The 25427-nt window shown below is 36.5% G+C and overlaps 1 protein-coding gene and 1 long non-coding RNA gene across 12 annotated transcripts in view; one reads left to right on the top strand and one right to left on the bottom strand.

Annotated features, from left to right (window-relative positions):
- Positions 1-22785, bottom strand: part of mrtfaa (myocardin related transcription factor Aa) — a gene marked incomplete at its 5' end in the record, with an annotated part of 37372 nt that extends 14587 nt beyond the window's left edge. For 6 of the 11 annotated variants that reach the window (XM_079891026.1, XM_079891020.1, XM_079891023.1 and 3 more), the window contains 2 exons: positions 11550-11615; positions 22563-22785. In XM_079891026.1, the coding sequence (XP_079747152.1) occupies positions 11550-11615; positions 22563-22785 (289 nt within the window). Of the gene's footprint in view, positions 1-11549; positions 11616-12128; positions 12172-22562 lie in introns of those variants that run through there. The other 5 variants (XM_079891024.1, XM_079891025.1, XM_079891029.1 and 2 more) reach the window with 2 other exon arrangements.
- On the top strand, positions 15664-23808 carry LOC307170089. The gene is made up of 4 exons (XR_013823288.1): positions 15664-15880; positions 16963-17102; positions 17222-17424; positions 22584-23808. It is a non-coding gene; the product is annotated as an uncharacterized lncRNA (long non-coding RNA).
- Positions 23809-25427: the final 1619 nt, after the last annotated feature.

Below are 25427 nucleotides of genomic sequence, written 5' to 3'. Positions count from 1 at the left end.
TGAAAATTGATCAAAAAATAAATATGTTACTCTGATTCTGTTGCATAGAGCTGAATGAAGAATATTGATATTTAAAGGCACAATATGTAAGATTTTTGTAATAAAATATTCAAAAACCACTTTCACAGAAAACATTACATTTCACATTCCTGGCAGCTAATTCATTACGATGACATAACATAGTGTGATCAAATGTACAGGTAATACAAAAACTAATTTATTAGCTGATATATAATTTATATGATTCGTGAATTCTATACATCTCTGGATGGTGAAAACGACATCTCCCATAGTTCCACTCTCCTTCATCATCAAGCTTTGTCTTTGTTATCGTTTTGAAAATGCGACCTCTGGTGGCGAAAAAAAATACATATTGTAGCTTTAATATTATTTTAAAATATTTCTGTCCAATTTTGGTCTGTTAGCCTACTTTAAATAAAAGTGAATTGTATAAAATTACTGAATTTAATTAAAACATCTAATATCAATACAATTATACAAAAAACTAATTTAAAATAAGAAATTAATAATTATTAAAAAAAAAGTAATTTTCGGTTTTGGTTTTGGGCCAAGTGCATCCAGAATTTTCGGTTTTGTTTCTACACAGAATTTTCATTTCGTTGCATCCCCAATTGAAATGCTGTGGCGGGACCTTAAGAGAGCTGTGCATAATTAAATGCCCACAAATCTCAATGAACTGAAGCAACGTTGTAAAGAAGAGCGGGTCAAAATTCCTCAACAGTGATGTGAGAGACTAATGTCATATAGAAATCAATTACTTCAAGTTATTGCTGTTAAAGGTGGTTCTACAAGCAATTGAATAACAAGGCGTACTTAGTTTGCTTTTTTTGGCTTTATGTTTGTTAAATAAATAATGACACAATGTAATATGTCATGTGTTGTTTTTCATCTGAAGTTGTATTTATGTAATTTCAAGACCTGATAAAGACCATATTATTTTTTTTATTATGTCCTGACACTTAAAACCACAGAATTCAAAAGGGTGAATTGTTTCAGACTTAAAGGAAGGTAGGTGATTTGCTCCTAATTTTTTTTTTGTTATGCTGGTTGAAAGTCTCTTCACATCCTGATAGCAATCACTAAGTTAAGTGGTCTAAATGTATTTATATGTATATATAACGTCTGTGGAAAGCGTAGGACCATAAAATGTTCGTCCAATCATTGCATTCGGTCCAAATGCAACAATATGATGTCCTACCTGCCTGTCAACATATGTATTTTCATACTTATGCAGAGTTAAACAGACTTCAGTCATCGAGCACCGCAACCGAAACAGCACAAACCTTTTACAGTTCCTCCTGAACCAAAACAACAAGCTTATGTTTATGTCAAATGCACTACAGTAATTTGGAAGAGATGGAAACCTGTGACGTTATATATGCTTTCTAAGCTAGCTCGCTATTGGTAGCCTACCCTACCTTTAAAACTTTATTTTTAATGAAATGTTGCAATTCTATATATGTGTATGTATATATGTATGTATGTATGTATGTATGTATGTACACTCACCTAAAGGATTATTAGGAACACCATACTAATACTGTGTTTGACCCCCTTTCGCCTTCAGAACTGCCTTAATTCTACGTGGCATTGATTCAACAAGGTGCTGAAAGCATTCTTTAGAAATGTTGGCCCATATTGATAGGATAGCATCTTGCAGTTGATGGAGATTTGTGGGATGCACATCCAGGGCACGAAGCTCCCGTTCCACCACATCCCAAAGATGCTCTATTGGGTTGAGATCTGGTGACTGTGGGGGCCATTTTAGTACAGTGAACTCATTGTCATGTTCAAGAAACCAATTTGAAATGATTCGAGCTTTGTGACATGGTGCATTATCCTGCTGGAAGTAGCCATCAGAGGATGGGTACATGGTGGTCATAAAGGGATGGACATGGTCAGAAACAATGCTCAGGTAGGCCGTGGCATTTAAACGATGCCCAATTGGCACTAAGGGGCCTAAAGTGTGCCAAGAAAACATCCCCCACACCATTACACCACCACCACCAGCCTGCACAGTGGTAACAAGGCATGATGGATCCATGTTCTCATTCTGTTTACGCCAAATTCTGACTCTACCATCTGAATGTCTCAACAGAAATCGAGACTCATTAGACCAGGCAACATTTTTCCAGTCTTCAACTGTCCAATTTTGGTGAGCTCGTGCAAATTGTAGCCTCTTTTTCCTATTTGTAGTGGAGATGAGTGGTACCCGGTGGGGTCTTCTGCTGTTGTAGCCCATCCGCCTCAAGGTTGTGCGTGTTGTGGCTTCACAAATGCTTTGCTGCATACCTCGGTTGTAAGGAGTGGTTATTTCAGTCAAAGTTGCTCTTCTATCAGCTTGAATCAGTCGGCCCATTCTCCTCTGACCTCTAGCATCAACAAGGCATTTTCGCCCACAGGACTGCCGCATACTGGATGTTTTTCCCTTTTCACACCATTCTTTGTAAACCCTAGAAATGGTTGTGCGTGAAAATCCCAGTAACTGAGCAGATTGTGAAATACTCAGACCGGCCCGTCTGGCACCAACAACCATGCCACGCTCAAAATTGCTTAAATCACCTTTCTTTCCCATTCTGACATTCAGTTTGGAGTTCAGGAGATTGTCTTGACCAGGACCACACCCCTAAATGCATTGAAGGCAACTGCCATGTGATTGGTTGATTAGATAATTGCATTAATGAGAAATTGAACAGGTGTTCCTAATAATCCTTTAGGTGAATGTATGTATGTATGTATGTATGTATGTATGCATGTGTATAACAGGGTTCCCACACCTTGGTTAACTTCAAATTCAAGGACCTTTCAAGGACCTTTCAGGTCCAATACCCTCAAATTCAAGGACTTAATGTGGGGACACATTTCAAGTAAGAGCAAGGTAACATAAAAAGCTTTTTTTTGCATTTATTTTTGGCCATATGACAGAGATCTGATATTCTATTTGTCGTATTTCTGTTTTGCATAAAACTGAAGAATATCCGGTACATCCTATACTGTATTCTAAAATGATCTGATATTAACTGCATGGATTTTATTGAAAAGAGCTTAGGCTCATTTAATGAGAAATTTTAAGATATATGAATATGCTTTTAAGTTTTTCCAGCTGATTGGTTTACATTATCTTAAGAAGCATTCTTTGTAATTTTCTTTGGTGAGCCAAATATCTTGAAACTTGCATTTTCCAGGCATCATGTTTCAGCGGTTTCAGCTCTTTTTTGCAATGTTTCACGGTGTGTCTGTTAAACGTTGAGGTACCATCGTAGTAGTTTCGTGCTCACATGAATGTCATGGCAACGTACAACATAAACCTCAAGCGAGAAACACTTAACGCAACGCATAAATGCGCGTAACTAACGTAAATCAAGCAAGCTAGTATGCATAGGCCACGAAGTGTTGGCGAAATAACACATTAGCGGACCTCAGGGAATAATATGGATTTTTTTCAGAAAACTTTTTGCACAAAATAAATTCAAGCACTTTCAAGGACCTGTATCTATGTATGTTTATTTTCAAAAACTATCCAGGCCCTTTAATTATTATAATTTTTTTAGATTCACACACTTTCAAGTATTTCAAGGACCCGTGGGAACCCTGTATATAAATATAATTGCGAAATGTATTTAAAAATAACGTTTTCAGTCTGAAACAACTGAGAATGATTTTTGTTCCTATTTTCTATTGTGTACTGCAAGTTTTTTTGTTCCTTTCCATCCCTTTTCATGTTATAATATACTGTATAACATTATATAATTACTGTATAACATTATACTGTATATAATTACTGTATAATGTTATACAGTAATTATATTAAAAAAATCATGTAAAATCATTTAAAAATATGTAAAATCAAGTTTAATTTGATTCAATTAAATTCAAGTACTTTTTAAGACCACTTCAATCTTTCATTTTGATGTCCATTATACATTGCACTCTGCCTACAATGAATGAGAATTACAAAGCCACAGACACTGAATTTATCTCTTATATTATATATTTGTTATTATTCTCTGACAGCATGTGGAAAGAGAAAAAAAGAATGGGCTGGAAAGAAGCAAGAAAAAGATGAGTGCTGTAGTCGTTTATTGAGAGATTTTGGTCTATGGGGTCAAAGTGGTTCATGCACTGCACACAGCAACATGCAGCTCCACACACACATAAACAACGCCCTTTAACCCTGACCAGCAAAAAGACAGAATGCAGTTCCGCCTGTAGAGAGAACAGTGTGTGAGAGAGAAATTATGAGGTTAGTGTGAAAAACCACTTCATCTGTGTGAACTCTTATCATCATTTTCAGCTCTAAAACCCTATTAAACATAATGTCTAATCTTGATATTAGGGATTCATTGTATAATTGGGATAAAATACAGTTGCTTTATCTGACATCGAAATTATGGACAGACCAATTACTAAAGCTGACATTCACAATGGTCCGCCACAGTCAAAAACATGGCAATGTTTGTCGTTTATCTTCCAGTGAGAAACTACTAAGGCAGAAAAGGTGAAAATTAGGGCACAGACACAATTAGTTTGTGTAGTAAATCTCTTATAACTGCATTCATAGATGTCTGTAGAGACTTTGTGCAGAGCCCAAAGACATTTAATTTTGTTTTAGGTTATGTAATCAGAATTTAAGCAGAAAGTCCCTGTAACCACATGCACGTCAAGCCAATCCAGGATATGCGATTCACTGTGCTAATAACACAGATTTAAATGATTCTCAACAGTAACACATCTACTGTGACTAAATCAATCACCAACATAGTGTTATTAGCATCATTAACGTAAACTTAAAATACATCCAAACATTTTTATTAACTTATTCTGAAAAACAAAATATTTTCAGAAATATTTTAAATTGGCCACAAATTGATTTTAGTTTTAGGTTTTTATGCAGAATAGTCAATATAAGTATAATATAGTGTCATATTTCAAACTATTTTATAACATATGACTTCTATAGACAGCCCTGACAATTGTAATGTTATCATTTAGTACTCTTTGGTATTACAAAAATACAAAAAGCAGAAGCGGTTACACTTTATTGTAGATTTTTGTGTCCACTTCAGACATTCTACTAACTGTAAGTTACTTTGCAACCACATGCCAACTAATTATCAGAGCATAAGTAGACTGTAAGGTTAAGGTTCAGGGTTAGAAGAATAAGTTGGTACATGCAAAGTTATTTATAGTCAGCAAAATGTCTTGAGTGGACTACTGAAATAAAGTGTAACCCTAAAACTAAATCCAAAACTAACTAAACTTAAACTAGGCCTATTAAAAAAAACTAAAAGGCCTATATATATATATATATATATAAACCTAAAACTAAAAGTTAGAGTGAAAACTGATGATAAAAAATCTAAATTAAAAAGGACAAACTGCAAATAAATTTGAAATTAGAAAAACTATAAATTTACAATCAGGCCTGATGATTCTGATGCATCAAAAGGTCAAATTGTACTTATTTCTAAGGTTGTAATAATGTGTTTTAATGGGGGAAGCATGTCGACTCAGTCAAGAGTGATCAGACAAGGCAGATAAGAGTGAAATAGGGCATTCAAGTTGACAGGAAGCGCAGACACACACAGGAAGTGAAAGGGAGAAGACAGTGAAAGTAGGGCCTAGGAATACTCTAAAAGAGCAGATACACATTTGCAGATTTGCTGGTGGCTTTTCCTTCCCCTTGGGCTCCATATTTAGATCCAGACAGTTATTGGGTGAGAGCTGTAAAGATCCCCTTAAGTTGCCATCTGCTGTCATAGCTGTTTATTTCTATTTTGGAAAGACCATTTCTATCCAAACAACTTGCTATATTCTCTCTACAGAGTATATAGTTTGCTTCGTATAATCAAAAGGATTTGGAAAGCAAATGGCTTTGATGAGTATAGCAGGCGTCTGACCTTTTACTAACAGATATAATGGGAAACATGGCATGTATTTAAATACACTGCTTATCACCTGTTCACTGACTCAACGGAGTATGTGTGTGTGTAACCCACCCAATAAAGAGCATGGCTAGTCATGCACTCATTACGAGTAAGAGCGCACAAAATATCTTCATCTTAGACTCGTTTTAGAGCTTTACACGCTTAATGTCTGCAATACAAATATCTGCAGATCTACTGCAATAAAAACATTTAAATTCTTGAACCTTAAAGCTGCAGTGTTTATTTTCTGTAACACTAGTGTTGTCCCAAATGGTGCACTATACACTATGTACTCAACCGTGTAGTAGTGTATAGTGCTGCCCCGGACTGAAGATTTTTCTAGTCAACTTGTAGTTGTTCATTTAAGCCATTAGTCGACTAGTTGCTTGTTTATGCTTTATATATTTATTAATAAACAAGTGTTTTCTGAGTCAATGTCGCCGGCAAAGATAACAACGCTGACTTATCTCCGCAGTACAGCATCTTTAGAAAGAAATACACGTTAAGTTAAACATGTCATGCTGCAAGTGCTGTACTAATTTAGCTTCCACTCTCCACACAAACACTTAGATATGCGCACATTATTCTAGGTTAGCATTAATATTAGAGCGAGCGGCCATGTAGAGTGGCTAACGTAAGATGAGTAGAATCCTGGTATAGATTTGCTATAACTGCTTTCAAAAGAGTTTCCCAAACCTACTTTTTTTCTGATTATGCATTGTATTAAAAATAAATGTATAAAAAAAAGTTAAGTTAATTAAGGAAAACACTAAGAAATTGCTTCTTAGATGGTGTTTTCTATGGCATCATTGTTGTTGGTTGAACAGTGTTGACAGTCCAGTCAGTGTGCCAAGTGAGATGCTGATATCAGCAGACACTGGGTTCAAATTGGATCACAGATGCTGGAAGATATTATGGGACCAGTATGAAGCATTACATAAACCTACTAAAGGGAAGCACCACCTCATTTGAACTCTCTGTTTCTGCTTTTCTAGTTTTCATTTCTTTTTCTTTTTAAGATGATTCTAAGAAGAGATCTTAAGCAAGAATTTGGTGGTTCCACTTTCAACACGCCTTCTTAAAGGGCCAGTCACACAACCAATGTTTCATACAAAACAAACATAAATTGACATAAAATCTTTTAGTAGGTGTTGTGAGCATGCAAGGAATGTGTGATATATCTTTAGTCATATCATAATTACAGTATTGTAGGTTAAACATAGCACATATTGTAAACAGATAAGTGTTTTTTTTTTTTACCAATTCAAACAGTAAACTAAAATACTAAACTATCATATTTCTTATAGTAAATTAAAATCGGAAAAAGACATATGCAAAATACATATGCGAAATTAGATCTCTGATTAGCTAGACCAGATCTCTGGAGAAAACATGACATGGTTACAGGGTATTTACACATTTGAAAGAATGAAATTTAATTCAAAATGCAAACTCATATTCAAATTCAGATGAAGGGCCAGAGCAAGGGAATGGTTTATGCTCTATAGCTTCAAGCATCACATCAGTCCGATCATTTGGATTATATAACTAGTGATTCTCCACTAGATATTCTTAGAAGTTTATGCATAATGTTTCATAAAGGAATAGAGCCAGAGATCAGAGGATGGCAACGACGAATGCAACTGGTTGTAGGTTTCTCATGTACATGAATAGCGGAGTTGGAAACTTGGTAACAAAATGGGACAGATTCCGTAATTGGTTTTGTAAATGCACTGGTTAAAAAAATAAAATAAAAATAATAATAATAAATAAATAAACGGAATAAAAAAAAAAAATCTATTTTGTTTGCTTAAAAACATTGTACAGTATGGAAACACTGCTTTATTAATTTGTTTATGCTATATTCCAGTTATTCGCATAAATTAAATCTGGAAACATAGCTAGTGACAATTAATCGCACCTTACAATATGAAAGTCTTTCAGCACTGTACAACCATGACCTGACATGAACTATTTTGCTCACCAGCCACTGTGGCTAGTGGTTTTCCAAAGTTACTAGCCACTCAGCATTTTCACTGGCCACAATTTTAACATCAATAGATACCATGGGGTATTATGCTCAATACGCGAAATCCCATGGCAAGATGCAAGCCCTGTAACAAACAATAGTCATCCAGAGCAAATGAAACGAGTGAGTAAAGGGACGCGGGTTTGTGTGTCACTCGCTGTCCGAGAGATTAGAAAGCGAGAACGAGCGGCTGGAATTGTGTCTCCTGCGGAACAGTTTCAGATATTTCAGTATCGAATGTATCGGAAAATTAAAATTTTTGACAACACTAGACTGCACTTAGTATATTATTTTAGATGCCTAGACTACAGCTGAAAATGTATATTATATCAAATTCAACCCGCCAAAGTGGCTAATAGGAGTGACTGCGTTACACGCCACAGCTGAAATCCACCCGCATTTGGCAGGTTGGCGGGGGTTAATGTCAAGCCCTGTGTACAACTATTGTAGGAGTACATCAGAATAACCCATAATAGTCCATGCAAAAGTGTTTATAATATTCTTGAAGGCTGATAAATGAATAATTTTAAATATTCAGATCTTTTAATGCCGACAAAACACTTAACGACTAGCTGAAACATTCTAAGACTCAACTGAACACACTTACAGACTCTTGCAACGACTGCAGCAGGTTTGAAAGGGTAACTCTCGCCAAAATTGAACCTAGGCTCTTTTTGTTAATCTACCCGAATCAAACTTTTGTGTAAAAGCATAATTAGAATGGAAACGCTACTTTTAAGACTGACCGTATTTTCGGTTTAGGACAAAATGCCTTTTGAATGGGAGTGCATGGGGCACTTCTATGATAGCATCAAAAATCGCTATTTTTAAAACACTGAGAAGGCTCGACACAACATAAAGTATCACCAGGGGCTCTACACATGAACTTGAGCATTGACTACATTGTTTGTGTACACAAAGTTTACTAAAAAGAAAGGTTTGGTATGACTCACTTTATCAGTTAAGTGTTTCCGGTGGCTGGAATTTTGTCAGTCAAAAGTAGTCGATCTACGAATGCAACGTAACATGAGGAGAGGCGAGGGAGGCGCGGCGCATCTTGGAAGGTGAGAGCGGCGAGGAGAATTGAAGTGAAGTCAACTTTATGGTAATAAGCTATGACGCGGTTCGGCGGCAACCAATCAGAATGTAGAAGTCCTCCGCCTGAGAGGATTCCAGAGAACGCAATCCTGTAAACATTGGTTTAAAAAGATCACGCCTTTGATCTACGTCAGAGCATCAGAGCGTCCCCGAATCTTTCCCCGGCGTCGTTGGCAGGGCGAATTTTGCCGCTCTCGCCGGCGGCGATGTGAACGTACAGTAAAGATGGAAAGCTCCTAAAGCTTGTTTCCATATAAATTCACGGATAATTTTTTATCTAAAGCTCTATTCGCACAGGATAAGTATTACCTGGTGACCTCAAGTCATTTGTAATAATGGCAGAGGTTGTCTGTGATCTTAATCCCGTGCGAATCGGCCATGTCCATAATTTGTAAAGTAAAAATTCCCCCGCATATGACCTACCATATTTCGCCGAACACCGAGGTCCTGTGATAATATTAGTCCCGTGCGAATCGGCATCTCTGTGATTTGGCGGGGTCGTTTATCATTTTTTCAAGATTTTTGTTTCCTGTGCGCTTTTTTATCCATCTTTCGCAAAGAATGGAGGCTGCGTTGGAGTGTTTTGATAGTATTTTGGGTACTGGGTCATATCGCTGTACACCATACAACTATACAATTTGCAGAAAGAGAAAGCTGAAAACAATCAGAAGAGCAAAAATAAAAATAATGATTAGATGGAGATGGATGACATGTATAGCAGCATGTGGCAAGGAACATTCTTCTGTTTATGATATATCATACAGCCAGACCTATAATAATGACAAGACATTTCCAAGCAATAGCCTATTGACATCATATACGGGAGATAAGTCAGTAATTTCGAGTAAAATCACAAGCTTCGTTTATCCCGTGTGAATACACCACACGAAATTCAGATGTGGGTGGGTAATTTCTAAATCACATGAGGTCCCAAGATAATACTAATCCAGTGCGAATAGGGCTTAAGTTATCATGCTTTTCATTGAAATTACAAGTTCATGATATTTCCCCATATGGAGTCAGTTCATTACGTTGCATTCGTAGATCGACTACTTTTGACTGACAAAATTCCAGCCACCGGAAACACTAACTGATAAAGTCGTACAAAACCTTTCTTTTTAGTAAACTTTGTGTACACAAACAATGTAGTCAATGCTCAAGTTCATGTGTAGAGCCCCTGGTGATATATATCCCCTAAGGCATAATTAGAATGTAAACGCCACTTTTAAGATTGACTGTATTTTTGTTTTAGGTCATACACGAAAGTTTGACTCGGGTAGATTAACAAAAAGAGCCTATAGGTTAAATTTTGGTGAGAGTTACCCTTTAAACACCGACTATGAACACAGACTGAACGCAACTATCTCTCTCTGATCAGTCGTATGTATCAAATTACATTCATAATCGGTCTTACAGGCGTTTAAGTGTGTCCCCGGCTTAAAAGAGTTGCATTTTTTAAACAGTGCATCCTGTGTGAGGCCAGTTTAGTGTTCAAGTCTCAGTTATGTGTGAACAGGACGCTTAACATGACTCTCAGACTCACCACCGACATAGAATGGCGTGACTCAAACTTCTCACCTGGCTAAACTTGATAACTACCAGAAAAAAAACTTGTAAGCATACCAGAACCATCATGAACCTGGCTGCTTATGTGCACTGAAACAAAATGACTAAAAATGACAAAAGTCCCAAATAACATCAGCAGACACGAATTCCAAATGTCAAAAATTCTGCTTGCACAACATCTTAGCAAGGACCAACTTAGCTATGAGGTGCAACACGAGTAATTACATATAATTTGGCCATTCTTCTATAAGAGACTTGGTGAAGGAGAACAAGTACAAAAGGAAAAGAATGAGAGATGTGTTGAGTTATTCAAGCTGAGTTACTTTCGAAGTTTTGACCTAAAAAAAAAGCTTGTTCAAACATACACTGGGATCTATGTGTGGGTGAGACCACTAGCTACACGTTTTACTCATCATTAAGCATTCAAATTAAACTATCTTTTAATTGGAATTGACTTAAATCAAAATCTCCAGCCAACACAAGATGGAAACCTTTTTGACAAAATCGAGTGCGTAGGCACCATCAGAATAGCGATGACCCGACAGTTAAGCAGAAAAGTTGTAGTTTTGAGATGAATGGGCCGACGTTTCATGCTCTGTGAAACCACAGCACAAAGGAAGTGAGTTTGACTCTAGTCTATCTTATGTTTACCAAACCAAATCAGCATCTTAGACAGGATGAGAGAAACTAGCTATATCTGCTAAGTTTAACCACAAGGCAACTACATTTTGCCCAGATTTATTTAAGTGCAAGGTGTGCCAGGTGTGACAAAACTTGTGCAAAAGAAGGAAAAACACCTTAAAGGAACAAAACATTTGAGATGTACTACAGAAAGATCCACTAACAGAAGTGCAAAATAACAACGGATTATTAACTAGTACTACTAGGAGAGTGTGAGTGGTTCTTACGTGGCATGATCCCCTGGCAAACGAGTTCTTCTCGAGTCCGTCTCTGCTGAAGTTTGAGTTGGAGCACTAGAAGAAAAAATAAAGTCAAAGATGAAGACATATAGTCAATTATCAAAGGATCAAAACGACTCTGATCCAACTGAGTATTTTTAACCCTCTTTGTTAACCTGTTGTTTAATTCACTTAACTCATTTCATCAATTATTGGGATATGAAGTTGCACTGTTACACAATGAAAAGACTGATAAACTGTACATTTAGATTCAGATAAGCAGCATCAACTGTACGTCAAAAGTGCACAAATACATAACTATACTTACATACACACAAAAATGAAACATTTCATTGACTGAAACCCCAGTAAAAAACATAAAAGAGTGCAAAAAAGATGCTAACAGGCAGGTCGTGTGCAATTAACACATTTGAATCTCTCAAAACAGAAACGCATCTCAACTGAAAAAAAGTTTACAAACTCTTCACAAAATGATTCGACGCCTCAATATTTGCATGTTCAGGAGACAGCAGGCTATAAACATAAGGAAACACATCATGACAGAAGACACACAAGTTGAGCAAATACCCGGCGAGCAGCTCGATCTGTCTCCTTCATCCTCCCCTCGAACAAGCTCTTCCTGACAGCCGACAGAGAGCTTATCAGTCATAGAGGAGAGAGTACAGACTACAACATACTTCCTCTTCCTGTTTCTACATACAATTAAAAACAGAAGCAAGTGCGCGAGATGTTTCCACGGCTTACCACAGGAAGAAAGACTGTCAATTCCATGAAACTGCCTTGAAGAGTGTTTGAATCTATATCGCGATTAAACCTAGAAACTTGTATTAAAATGATCCTGGCACTTCTACCATGAATAATACAATATAGACGCTAGAGTTATGGATATTTACACTTCAAGAAAACATTTTCTCAGGTTATCTGGGGTTGAACTGAAACCTCAAAGATACAGCAACAACATACATTTGGTTAATCAAGTGATTTATAAGTAAAGCCACAATACATGAGGTAAAATAAGGAGACAGCACAAGGTTCTTGCTCATTGGCTCATATTTTGGATTAACCAAAGCATTAAAGTATGTCGTGCAAATGTCGTGCAAAAGTCAATCATCTTCTCCTTCATTAGAAGAAACACCAACAGAAGTGCAATTAAAAAAATGTTTGCCATGTGTCAGTGGTTTTATCGGAAAAGTATTTTGGCATCATAAGCCTGCAGGTTTCAAACTTACAGTATATGAGAATGCATATCCAAGTCGTTCATGTAACAAATCTGCAACTAAACACCATGTGGTAGGAACAGGCCTCTCTGTGTTAGATTAATAACATGATACGAGCCTAAATCGAGCCATCTCTAGCTGTGGTTTTGGTTCTCGCATCTGACATTTTGTCACATTTGCTCCCTGGTGTCGTCATTAACCATGTGGTGGTGTAAAGTGAACATGAATCTAGACGTTAGTGGAACTACAGTAAGAGCTGCTAATACATGCAGAAAAGAAAATATCCAGTCTGCAATATTAACAATACCGGTATATGATAGATACAACATTTTTATTAAATATTGTTTATTAATATCCATTAAAGGGTTAGTTTACCCGAAAATTGTCATCAATTACTCACCTTCATGTTGTTATTAACACTTTCGTTCATCTTCGAAACACAAATGAAGATATTTCTAATGTAATCTGTCACTCCAATGAAAGTCTATTCACCCAAAACTCCCGACGCTTTAAAATATTCATGAAGAGATCATAAAATAAACCTATATGAATCAAGCGGTTTAGTCTTCTGAAGAGAGACGATCGCTTTATATGACGAACAGATTTAATTTAGGCTTTTATTAAACTTCCGCGAGAACTAATGAAGTTGATTCTCGCGCGTCAAGCAAGTACGGTTGAGTTTCTGTTTACTACATTTGAGTGCTCTATGAGTGTTCGCTGATCAGTGTTTATATGCGAATAAAAGCCTAAATCAAATGTGTTCATCATGTAAAGTGATAGTGTCTCTTCAGAAGACTTGGATTAAACTGCTCGATTCATAAGGATTAGTTTTATGATCTCTTTATGAACGTTTTGAAGCGTCAGAGTTTAGGATGAATAGACTTTCAATGGAGTGACCAAAATCTCTCAGATTTATTTAAAATAATATCTTAATGTGTGTTTCAAAGATGAACAAGTAATTGATGACAGAATTTACATTTTTGGGTGAACTAACCCTTTAAATAAATTGTATATAAAATACAGTACATACACACACATACAGTTAGATACCATAGTTTGTATAACAAAATCATTTTAACATTCATTTGACAACCACAAAAGCCTAAAGACGTGTTTTTTAACATGGTTGCTGTTGTTGAGGTCAGAACCTGTCAGTACGGTTAGATTTATTAACCAAGCGCCTATAGCACCTGTTTGTGTTGTGGAATAGAGCCAGTGTCCCACCTGTTGCGCAGCTAAATTGTGATCTGGCGTTTGGTCAACACAACAGCTGACGTGCTTCTGAATTCTGATCTGGCATGAGGTCACTAAAGATGCTCGGGAGGTGAAATCGAGATGACTGACAGGAGGCGTGTGCAAACGTTTCAGGAAGACAACGGTGCTAACAGACATTAAACCTCAACACTGCGAGTTAATGATCGTAACACCCACGTGTGTGTGTATTCCTAGTTGTTCCAGCACAAATTGCAGCAAAGAAACACTTCATCCGTATTGAAGTGAAAAATGAATCAACATCAGAGACCTGAAGAGTGTGAACAAATGAGGAGAATAAAGGGATGCAGGTCCTAACTAGGCTGTAATGTACACAAGCCCAACACGCTAATATTCTGCTCCATTGTGGGTTTGTAATTTCTCCTAATCCCATGTTGACGATGCTTCTAAATAATCAATGGCACATTTGTTTATAATTTAACACAGTTTAACAGTTAAAATATTTTTAGGCTTTTATCAGTAATAGAGAGTACTTCTTGCGAAATCACATATAAAATATAATTTATTTGTAAATATTATTTATATATAAATATTACACAGGTATTATGTAAATAGTAATATAGATGTAAAGCAAAAATATTGTACTATAGCCTATATGTAATTATATGCCATAAATACATTTGCCACACAGTTAAATGGTGAAGCTTACCATTTAAATGATATGAAAATATTAAACTAAAATATTTAAATATATTTATATACATCTAATATTTAATGAAGCAGCATATTTTTCTTGAACCAAATAATGCTAAAATAAACAACTAGATTGCGAATCAGACACTTGCGTATGCATGTGACCTCCACACAATGTCTCTCCAAAAGAAAAAAAGACCATAGATTATAATATTTTATTTGATATACCTGAAACTACTTTATAGCCATGTAGTTAAAGAAAATTAATCAATACCCTGCAACATCTACCAAACAATCAGATTCAAGGATTCATTCAACAAAGGCAGAATATAAACTGATCTAACCCCTCTAAAAGAGTTGCTTTACTTATGGTTTCTATATTCTTACCACAAATAATCACAGTTAAGCTCACAATGCAAGACTTATGGAAGTTGTTTGGAATCTCTCCATTTTTCTTGATACCTTGTACTCCATATGTTTCTATTTGTGTCCTGGCAGTTATTCTGTACCTGACACTCAATCTGTGTGGCAGGCTGCTGAGCTGCCGCTGAGTTATTGGGGATATCATTGTAATTTACGTCTCACGTCTCAAATTGCAACCTGCAGGACACCTAAATGTGCTGTTAAGCATATGTGTGTGTGTGTGTGTGTATGTGCGTGTGTGTGTGCATGCATGAGCTGATGCTTCTTCATCCTGGATCGAGGGAAATGTCATCACTCTGGTTCCCTTATCACCCATGGCATGCCAAGCACAACACGCAGGGCCACACAAACACGTGCAAACATCTTAGTGGATCACACCTGTGTTTACATATCTCACTGATAAAATATTCAATAAAACAATATCACAGCTCACATTTGATCTAATTAGATCTGATTGCTAATCCACAGCCAATTTATAAACTAGTTATACACCTAATTCACCCTTTGCACGGAGTTTGATTGACAGGCAATCTGACCAATCATAATCTGCCATTTTTGTCCGACAAAGCAGTCAGGAGAGTTAGTAGATTAACGTTGTGGACTTGAACTTGAAAAACGGTGTGTACTGACGTCTTTCCACGGTTGAAACGACATTCCTTCTGATGTTTATTTGATGCTATAAATTAACTAGAAGGAAGAGATGATCGGTTCACGAGCAGCTTAAACTGAGGCGCTACAGCGATCTGTCACGACACATTAAAGAGCATCAAAACGGTATTTATTGTTTAAATTTCTTTAAAAAAATGACCATATTTGAAGGTTAAGACTTTGTTTCATATCAAAAGTAACTTGTGTGACTAAACTGTCAAATCAGAGTCCTCTTTGCTCCGCAATGTATTTTTCACTGCGTGAGAACATGGTGCGGCGTGAGAGCGGCGTGAGAGTAACTAAAGGGGGCGGGTCTTTGCGACCGGTCAATTATGTGTTTGTTTTTAGACTTAAAAAAAAAAGCATTAATGGATGTAAAACAGGTTTAGAAGAAAGATACTGGGTTTTGATAGATTTTCTATAGCTGCACAGTTGCTAGTTTGTAGACTGTATTAGACTAGAAACATTCAAGTACATGAGTACTTGGCCAAAGTATGACCCGGCTGAACAACATACTTAAAATACGCTCATGTATTAGTCTTAAAGTAACAAAACTCAGTACACCAGAGGGCAATAGAGTTACTTTCAAACTTCTGTGCCACTAAATAAGGTGAGTTATTATTCATGCTACAAAGATATACTAACTTTCTTAGCAATATTCTGTTCAAACTGTTGCTCTATTATGATGGTATCTGACCTAAAAGAGAAAACTGACCATTAAAAAGAAATTTATCCTATTAAGCACGATTTTTAACTGGTGGCGTACGTATATAGTTTTACAACATGCTTTATGAAGAGTTCAGATGCAAAGGCCTCTAAGTGCCATCTGAAATTTTCTTCTAGAATGATCATTTTCATCAAGCTCGTATATTTAAGTTCAGTAATTTCACTTAAATGACTAATAATAGGTCATTTTCATTGCCATTTAAGTGAAATTACTGAACTTAAATATAGCTTGATAAAAATGATCATTCTAGAAGAAAATTTCAGATGGCACTTAGAGGCTTTTGCATCTATATTTATCAATATTTATGAGAAATTTGCTTAAAACCATAATAGCACCCCACAGTTCATGTCTGTAGTATAAGGTTGATCTATGCGGCAAAGTTGAATAGAGTTAGGGCCTTGTTCAGACACTTGCTAAAGGCTTTAAGTGTGTTTGTCGGTCTGAATGCATACATGCAACACGACTCCACACCTTCTCTCAGACTCAGGCAAGCACGCCGCTCACGGTCCAATCGGACAGCTCTTTTCCTCATGACACGGCTGATTGGAGCAGATCCAAAAGGGGCGGGGCCAGCGTGGAGCCAAGAGCTGGTGTCCAGCATGGTGGTCATGTTTTCAAAAGGTAAATTAATCTTTCTGCGGCAAAAAGAAGTGATTCACTGCTTTTCCCTCAAAGAGACGTTCCAATTGACTCAAAAACTTCATTCAGCATTTGTGTCTTTCATATTTCATCTGTTTCAGTCATTCACGTAGAACACCCAAGCTGCTGCTCTGCTCACAGGAATCCAGATGAGGGAAAAAGAGAGTAGAAGATGATGGAAAAGTTAGAAATAAAAAAATGTAAAGAAGAGAGATTTCTGATGAGAAGAAACAGCCACATCAATGATCCAGAGCTCCTGCTGTTGCAGTAGCAGCATGGAGACTGAAGTTATCCGCAGGGAAAGGTGTGTGTGTGTGTGTGTGTGTGTGTGTTTGTGTGTGACAGCACTACCGCAGCTGTTCCTCAAGTCATTCGTTCCAAACACACACACACACACATTTGTGCTGAGTAGTGTGTGTTTTTTTTAAGGCAACCCACTCTGCACTCAATGACTTATCTCTCTCGACAAAATGACACAGATATGTACGTTCATTTCTTAGTATGAATACATGGCTGAAATGAAAATCTGAGAATTATGACTTCCTAAAAATGTGCAGACTTTCAGGCAGCTGTAGAGAGAACATAATTGTCTGTTGCAGCTATTTAAGACTGCAGAATTTTTGGAAATGCATCTAAAGTCTGTCTGACAGCCACACCTCACTGTTAAGGTGTAAAATCGCTCTGTTTGGCAGGTGTTTTAGGAGCCATTTTTAGCAAATATGGCCCAGACTCTTTCCTAAACCGCATGTGATTTTACACGCTGAAGTGTGAGGGTGTAAAATATCCTCGGAGGCGACGAATCGAGAAAGATGCTTGTGCTTTATGGATAAATGTGATGGGCTCAAGGGTACAAGTAATGAAACTGAAAAATTCTCAAACTGCGCATTTGAAGAATAAAATGCGTGCATATGCAAACACAGTCCTGTCTCCTACATCCTGAGTGACAAACGGAGTCTCTCATCAATGTTGTTAATGTTAAAGTCACCATGAAATCAAAATTGACAATTCTTTATTTGTTGAATACTACAATATGTATTAGAAATGATTTATATATTTTTTTATTTTATTAACGTGTCCTTGTAATATTTCATCAAAACAACTTCCTCTCCCTCTTGCAGTGACGTCTCTTCACTTCTCTGATGACGTGTTTGTTGACGTGAAGGCGGGTCGCCATACTTTTTTTCTTATTTGAGAAGCCGCTTCACTCGGATATACGTCACAATAGGGAAGAAAAGACTATCGCAGACTTCCGTTTCATGCCGATTTTAAGTAAAACAAAAACTATTAAGAATATTTAATAGTATTCAAATAATATTAAAAATGATCAAATTAAATAAAATTAAAAACTTAACATTGAAAATTAGAAATGTTGCCTTGGCATCTAACCTAAATAAGATTACATAGAAGTACTAAGTATTTTAAAAAAGAAATAAAAAAATAATTCTATTATTAAAAAATAAATAAATAAATAAATAATACAAATGACAAAAAACACTATATTTAAATAAAACAGAAAATACAAAAATAACAGCTAGCTACAAATATTAATAAATACTATAATAGTATATAAATAATAATAAAATAACAGTCTCTCACATCCAAAACATGATCTGGTATGACAGTATCTGATACCGCAGCGGCAACCCTGCAATGTGGCCAAATATACATACAGTCGCTGCAAATAAATTATTCAGACACCTGCTGAAAGTTACACTTGTAAAATAAATGACTTCGGATAAGATAACAAAATATAAAAGCCTCCAAATATTAATTTTGGGTTGACTGTATTTCATGTCTGAAACACACATCAATGTGAGTTTCATTGCTGAAACTATTATATTTGTTTCAAAATATTTATTATAAGAAACAAATGTTAAAAATCAAAGTGCCAAAATCTGTTACAACATCATGCAACTTATTTCCAGTTCCTGTGCAGAGAGTGCAAGTGCAGACAGAGTAGAGTGCATGTCTGCAGCCAGACCCTTCTCGCTAGGGCTGATCCATTAGGCACTTAAATCAGGTCAGTCAGGGTTGGTTAAAAGCATCTGCTAAATTAATACTTACTTGCCAGACTGTATATATACGGTTGGACAATGAAACTGAAACACCTGGTCGACAATAATTTATTAGTATGGTGAAGGGACTCATTTTGCAGCTAATACAGCATCAGTTCATCTTGGGAATGACACATACAATTCCTTCACAGTGGCCAGAAAGATTTTGAGCCTTCCAGACAGTGGCCAGGTCACTATGTGATGCTGATGTAGGAAAATATTTAGATCTGGTGACTGTGCAGGTCAAGGAAGATGTTCAACTTCACTTTCATGTTCATCAAACCATTCTGTCACAAGTCTTGCTGTGTGTATTCTTGGTGCATTATCATACTGATACACGGCACTTGTATTAGCATTAGGTGCACGCGGTCCTCCAGAATGTTTCGGCAGTCCTTGGCAGTGATGCGTCCATCAAGCACAGTAGGGAATGCCATGATATCGCAGCCCAAACCATCACTGACCCTGATCCACCCCGTGCTTCACTCTGGGCAGCAACAGTCCGGGTGTTAAGCTTCTGTGAGGCTTCTCCACGCCGTAACTCCCACGATTGTGGGAAAGACAGTGAAGTTGAACAATACATGTTTCACATTGTCCACAGCCCAAGTCTAAGATTTGCCCTGTTGGCACCAATGAAACCAACGTTTGCCACTGGCACGAGTGACCAAAGGTTTGGCTATAGCAGCCCGACCATTAATATTGACTCTGTGAAGCTCCTGACAAACAGTTTTGGTGGAAACAGGAGAGTCGAGGTGCACATTTATTCTGCAGTGAGTTGGGCAGCTTTTACATCTTTTGGATACAATCTGGGTTAGTACTGGACAATACTTTCAGACAGCTTCCTCTTGCATCAACAGTTACTCCTGTTGGATGTAGTTCGTTCTATGTGGAGATATGCCGACATTACCCTGGATACCATAGCTCTTGATTCACCACAAAGACTTGCTGTCTTGGTCACAGATGAGCCAGTAAGAATTTGTCCTTTTTTGAACTCTGATATGTCTCCCATAATGTTGTGTGTATTGCAATATTTTATTGCTCTGCTAATTCAACCTTCACTCTTCTAATACTGATGTATAAAATCGGTGCAGATTGGCCACCAGGCCGTGCTTATATAGGTGTGAAACCTCCAACACGTTATTGGCCATTGTCTCAGTATCATTGTTCAACCCCTGTAGTGCAAGTGATTTCAGGCTGACCAATACTTTTCCAGGATAAAAAAAAAAAAAAAAAGTATAGCAAAGTGCTGATAGGATCCACTGGATGGCAGTAGCAACACCTCAAAGATAACACAGTTCCTCCAACCAAATTTTCACCCTGAACATACAGAGATTGTGGGAGGCAAGTGTGGGTGTTTACAAAAATAAGCAATGCAAAATAAACCTAGAAACCATTATTAGCCAAAGGCCGGTCACCACATGCTAAACAGGTCATTGCTATGAGGCAGAACACGGTTAATCAGCCTAGCCGCGTGTGAGCATGTCACATTTCGGCCATGTGCATGTATGCTAATAATAACATTAGGCTTATAATATCAGATCATAACATTGTGTTATTATGCACTTGTGCACGCCAGTAGAAGCACTTTCTTTTTTTTTCCTGTTTATGGTAACAATTTACAATAAGGTTCCCTTAGTTAACGAAAAAAGAATATTATTTTATTAATTACTCTCCCTCATGTCGTTCCAAACCCATAAGACTTTTGTTCATCTTCAGAACACAAATGAACACACAATCTTTTTTTTTTTTATGAAATCTGAGAGCTTTCTGTGCCTCTGTTGACAGCTACACAACATGTTCAAAAGGTTCATAAAGAGATCATAAAACAAATCCATATGAATTGAGCGGTTTAGTCCACATTTTCTGAAGAGACACGATCGCTTTATATGACAAACAGATTTAATTTAGGCTTTTATTCAGATGAACTCACTCATTTTTGTGTTACGCAGCTGGTTTGAGATTTTCAGAAATTGCTCAGATTTCATTCAAAATACCTTCATTTGTGTTTTGAAGATGAACGAACGTCTTACAGGTTTGGAACAACATGAGGGAGAGAAAATTATGACAGAAATGTTTTTAATTTTTGGTCAACTATCCCTTTAACTAACAGTGGCAAATACATTGCTACAGTATTTGATCATCTTTGTTAACATTAGTTAATAAAAATACAACTGTTCATTGCTAGTTTGTCAGCTCGGGTCCATTAAATAATATTAACACATACTGTATCAGCAAATGTTGAAAACTGATATTAATAAATACTTTAGAAGTTTTTTTCCCCCCATTGTTAGCTTTTGTTATAGTAGTTAACTAATGTTAACAAATGGAACCATATTGTTAAGTGTTACCATAATTATTTATTTTTTGTGACTCAAACTACATAAAAAAATAAATCTGTGATTGCACAGAGAATCCAAAATTAGCATCCGATAAGTGCAAATGAGAATAAAATTCCTTGCTATTTGGCTGCTAGATTTACAAAAGTCCTGCGAAATAAAACAGTCTAAAATGAATCGAACCTTACCACTTTAATATTTGTGGTGGAAAATGTACCATCAAACATTTATCTAGGGTGCCTTTCGGTTTTTTTTCCTCCATAGCTAGATGTGGTGACAGTGACACTGCCATTAATGTGAAATATTCTTCTCATTAAGACACCCAGACAAAAATATGAGGGACAAAATCTGTCCAGGAATTGTGAGATGGTGCCTTTTCACAGGTTATTTTAAGATGAGCTATTCTTTCTCTTAAAAGTGTAAATGTTTTCAGTGGCATTGCATAGGTTGTAATTATACATTAGGTGCAAAATTTCTATATGATATGATTACATTTTTTACATTACAAAAAACTAAATTGTTTTAAAGAGGCCATATTATGCCCTTTTACAAAATGCCTTTTTGTTTTCAGGGTCTTCTAGAATAGGTCATGCTAGAGTCTAAACTGTTCAAAAAAATTTCTCATATTTTACATTGTTTCAGCACTTCTCTTCTCAGTCTCTCAGTAACGCTCTGTTTAGTTCCGGTCTGTGTGAAGCCCCTCCCTCTGAAAAGTGCAATGTGTTCTGATTGGTCAGCTGGACCAGTGTGTTTTGATTGGTCCCCCGCTTCGAACACATTTCGGAAATGCCACGCCCCTTACCATAACCGCAACTTTCAATACACCATTAATGCAACTCAAGGCCTAGTCCCTTTTTTGAGTATGCCTTGGGTGGAAATTATTTAAATGAGGAATATTGTGACGAGTGTGTTCCTGGAAGAAAATCTAGAAGGAACCAGTGGCGAGTTAGACTTTCGAGTTCTGACGTCATACCTGCACCACTCTATTATTCAAGTTTCTGTGTTTTTAGATTTAGTATTTAGATGTAATTGTTTTGGCATTATAATAAACTCACCATTCTTTCTCTCGTGAATAGGAAGCAAGTTGGGAATGGGCTGAAGAGACAGTTCTTGCAGCTCATTGGCTACGGCTTCACTCTGTGGACTGGAGGCGGAGCCTGTGGGAAGAGAAGGGGTGGTGACACTGGGACTTGACTCCTCCCCCGTAGTCGCCATGGTCAAAAACTGCCTTAAAGGAAAAAAAGAGAATGGATAATTAAAAATAATTAGATTAGTCATTCACCGTTACCCTGCTTTATCTTAAATTTGCAAGGCTTATGTCCCTTTAAAGGGGAAAAAACTATCATTTCTGACAACAGTTTTTCAAAGTATGTACAAGGATATTTTCCAGGACAAAAGTATAACATTGTGAATATGACCTTTAGTTACAAAAAGAAAAGAGGCATTCATCTCGGATTGTGTGTGTGTAGTGAAGAGATATATGATCTCACTGCAACAGGAAAAAAACAGTGGTAACACAAACTCTGCTGCAAGCATTTTAAGCAGATGACAAACACCATCACCATGGTAACATGTTATAACACTTCACATGCAGAAAGCAGCATCTTTGCAGTGACAGGTTGCGAAGGTATCATCCCAACACTGAGTCAGATATTCAAGTCATGGCCGCATCTGCTAATGGGGTTCACTTTTTCCAACCATCAACTTCCAATGTTAGAACTCTTGAAAGATCATTTGAAAATTGAGAGCATGTCTGCTCTGACCTTTACATATTCTGTGTCATGGTGAAATGTCCCGGCAAACCTAGAGCTCAGATTACACTTTTTACACACAATTACAGAACCTGAAAGATGGTTTCATGTACTGAATGGGGCAAGATTTTGATTGTTTAAATGTTCAAAAGCAGAATTTTAGAATGTCTTCAACATCTAACATTTCAAATGTTGAAAAAAAAAAAAATAAATTTGTAAGATGTCTGCAACATCTATAACATTTTGAATATTCAAAAAAGAGAATTTTTGAATGTCTGCATTTCTCAGGAACATCTACAACGTTTGAATTTTAGAATGCCAGAAACATCAAGAACATTCAAAAAGTGAGAATTTTAGAATGTCTGCAACATCTTGAACATTGGAATGTTCAAAAACTGAATTTTAGGATGTCTGCATCGTCTAAAACACTTAAATGTTCAAAAGCAGAATTTTTGAATTTCTGCATCATCTGTTAATCAAAAATCAAGTTTTTAAATGTTGTGTTTTTAACATGCTATATAAAACATGTGCAAATTCATAAGTCAACACCATTTGCGAGTATTTTTCTTCTTTAAAACTGCAGTGAACTAAAGACAGTCTCTTGTAACTAATTACATCAAGGTTGCCGGACGGCTTTAGTATAATTTACATTCTCTGAAGCAGGGGAGTCTAAAGAGAACCGATGAATTCCCGGTATATTTTTCTGTTGGGTACATTTAGCATTATAGCGGGTGAATTATGTATATGATGTTACCATGTTATGATGAACTATATGTCTTTCTCCACTGACATTCTGAGTTGTTTCTAAGGATTGTTGGAAGGCAACTGTCTGACTCTGAGATGGTGAACAGGAACATGTTTTGTGTAACATTAGCAACTTGACTTGATAACAGTCAAGCTAAAGGCTAATCATATTAATTACTGTTATGTGTCCGACGTTGTAAAGAGCGATACCATTGTACAGCATTTACCTCAGTTAACTTGAGCGAGTTAAGTTCATAAAGTTCAGTTAAGTTCATAAATATGTGAGCTGTTGTGAGTGAGTGGAGGCGGGGCTAATTTTCATATTCATGGCACTGCATATACTAAATGAAGCAAGGTTGTTACATTCAAGCTATTTTAAGACATGAAGACATTTAAATATGTTATTTTGGTGCTCAAATATGAGTTTTAAGGGATTGAATTATTGACTTCAGGGGAACTTTAAAAAAGTTCTCTCATGTGCATGTTAAAAAAACGCACAGCATGAGAAAATATGGTTAACATAATAATTTATAAACAGAATTGTGTACAACATTTTGGATCTGTCAATGTGGAATATTGAAAATGTCCTGAATAATTTCTTGTAATTGCTACAAGTAAGATCTGGACAATTTGAAATATTCTACAATGCATGACTGTGTTTTTAACATCCAGAAAGCATTCACAGATTTCTCATTTTGAGTGAAATTTCAATGAAAAACTCTCGAGCTCTCCATCAGAACTTATCTCAGGTTACAAAATCCCCTCTTCAGAAAAAAAAGATCATTGTTAGATCCTATCACCTTGCTTTGAATAATAGGGAAATAACATTGTTGATTCAGCTAGTTTACTGAGAAGTTGCAAGCATCAACAAAGCTGCAAACTCAAGCGGGAGCCATATGAATTAATTTAGTTTATTTAATTGGTAAAGCACAGTTAATATTGGAGCAAAATTTATTAAAGTTTTTTTTTTATTAGTTTGAGCATAATTAGGTGAAAAAAATGTAAAAAATGAATGTTTCTGTTGTCATCTAACAATGACATGAATCACAAATGAAAATGTCAGTGGATTTCATTGTAGTAAGGCTTCTCACTGAGCTCTTGATGATTTGATGGTGTTATTTGTCCTGTATAATCTGAAAAAGCTACATTAAGATTCTTAAACGGTCTTATTTTGTGGAACAGAAAAAGTCATACGGATCAGACTTTCCCTCTACACAGAGGGTTAGCAGAAAACAAAACACTTAGTTGCAGAACAAGAGAATTGGTTTGGATAGAAGGAGTGTCAGGTGCTTTCAGAAACGTATTTCTCTCCACAGGGTTCGAGTACAGAGAAGAGGAGCAGATAACAGATTAGTCATGTGCCGAGTGAGTCACACAAAACACACACACACTTAGTTCTCATCAGGCCATCTGAGCAAAACAGTG

The sequence above is a fragment of the Squalius cephalus genome (genome assembly GCF_949319135.1).
Source record: "Squalius cephalus genome assembly, chromosome: 1".
NCBI lineage: Eukaryota > Metazoa > Chordata > Actinopteri > Cypriniformes > Leuciscidae > Squalius > Squalius cephalus.
The sequence above is the reverse complement of the archived record's forward strand: the minus strand, read 5'-3'. Positions and strand labels throughout refer to the sequence as shown.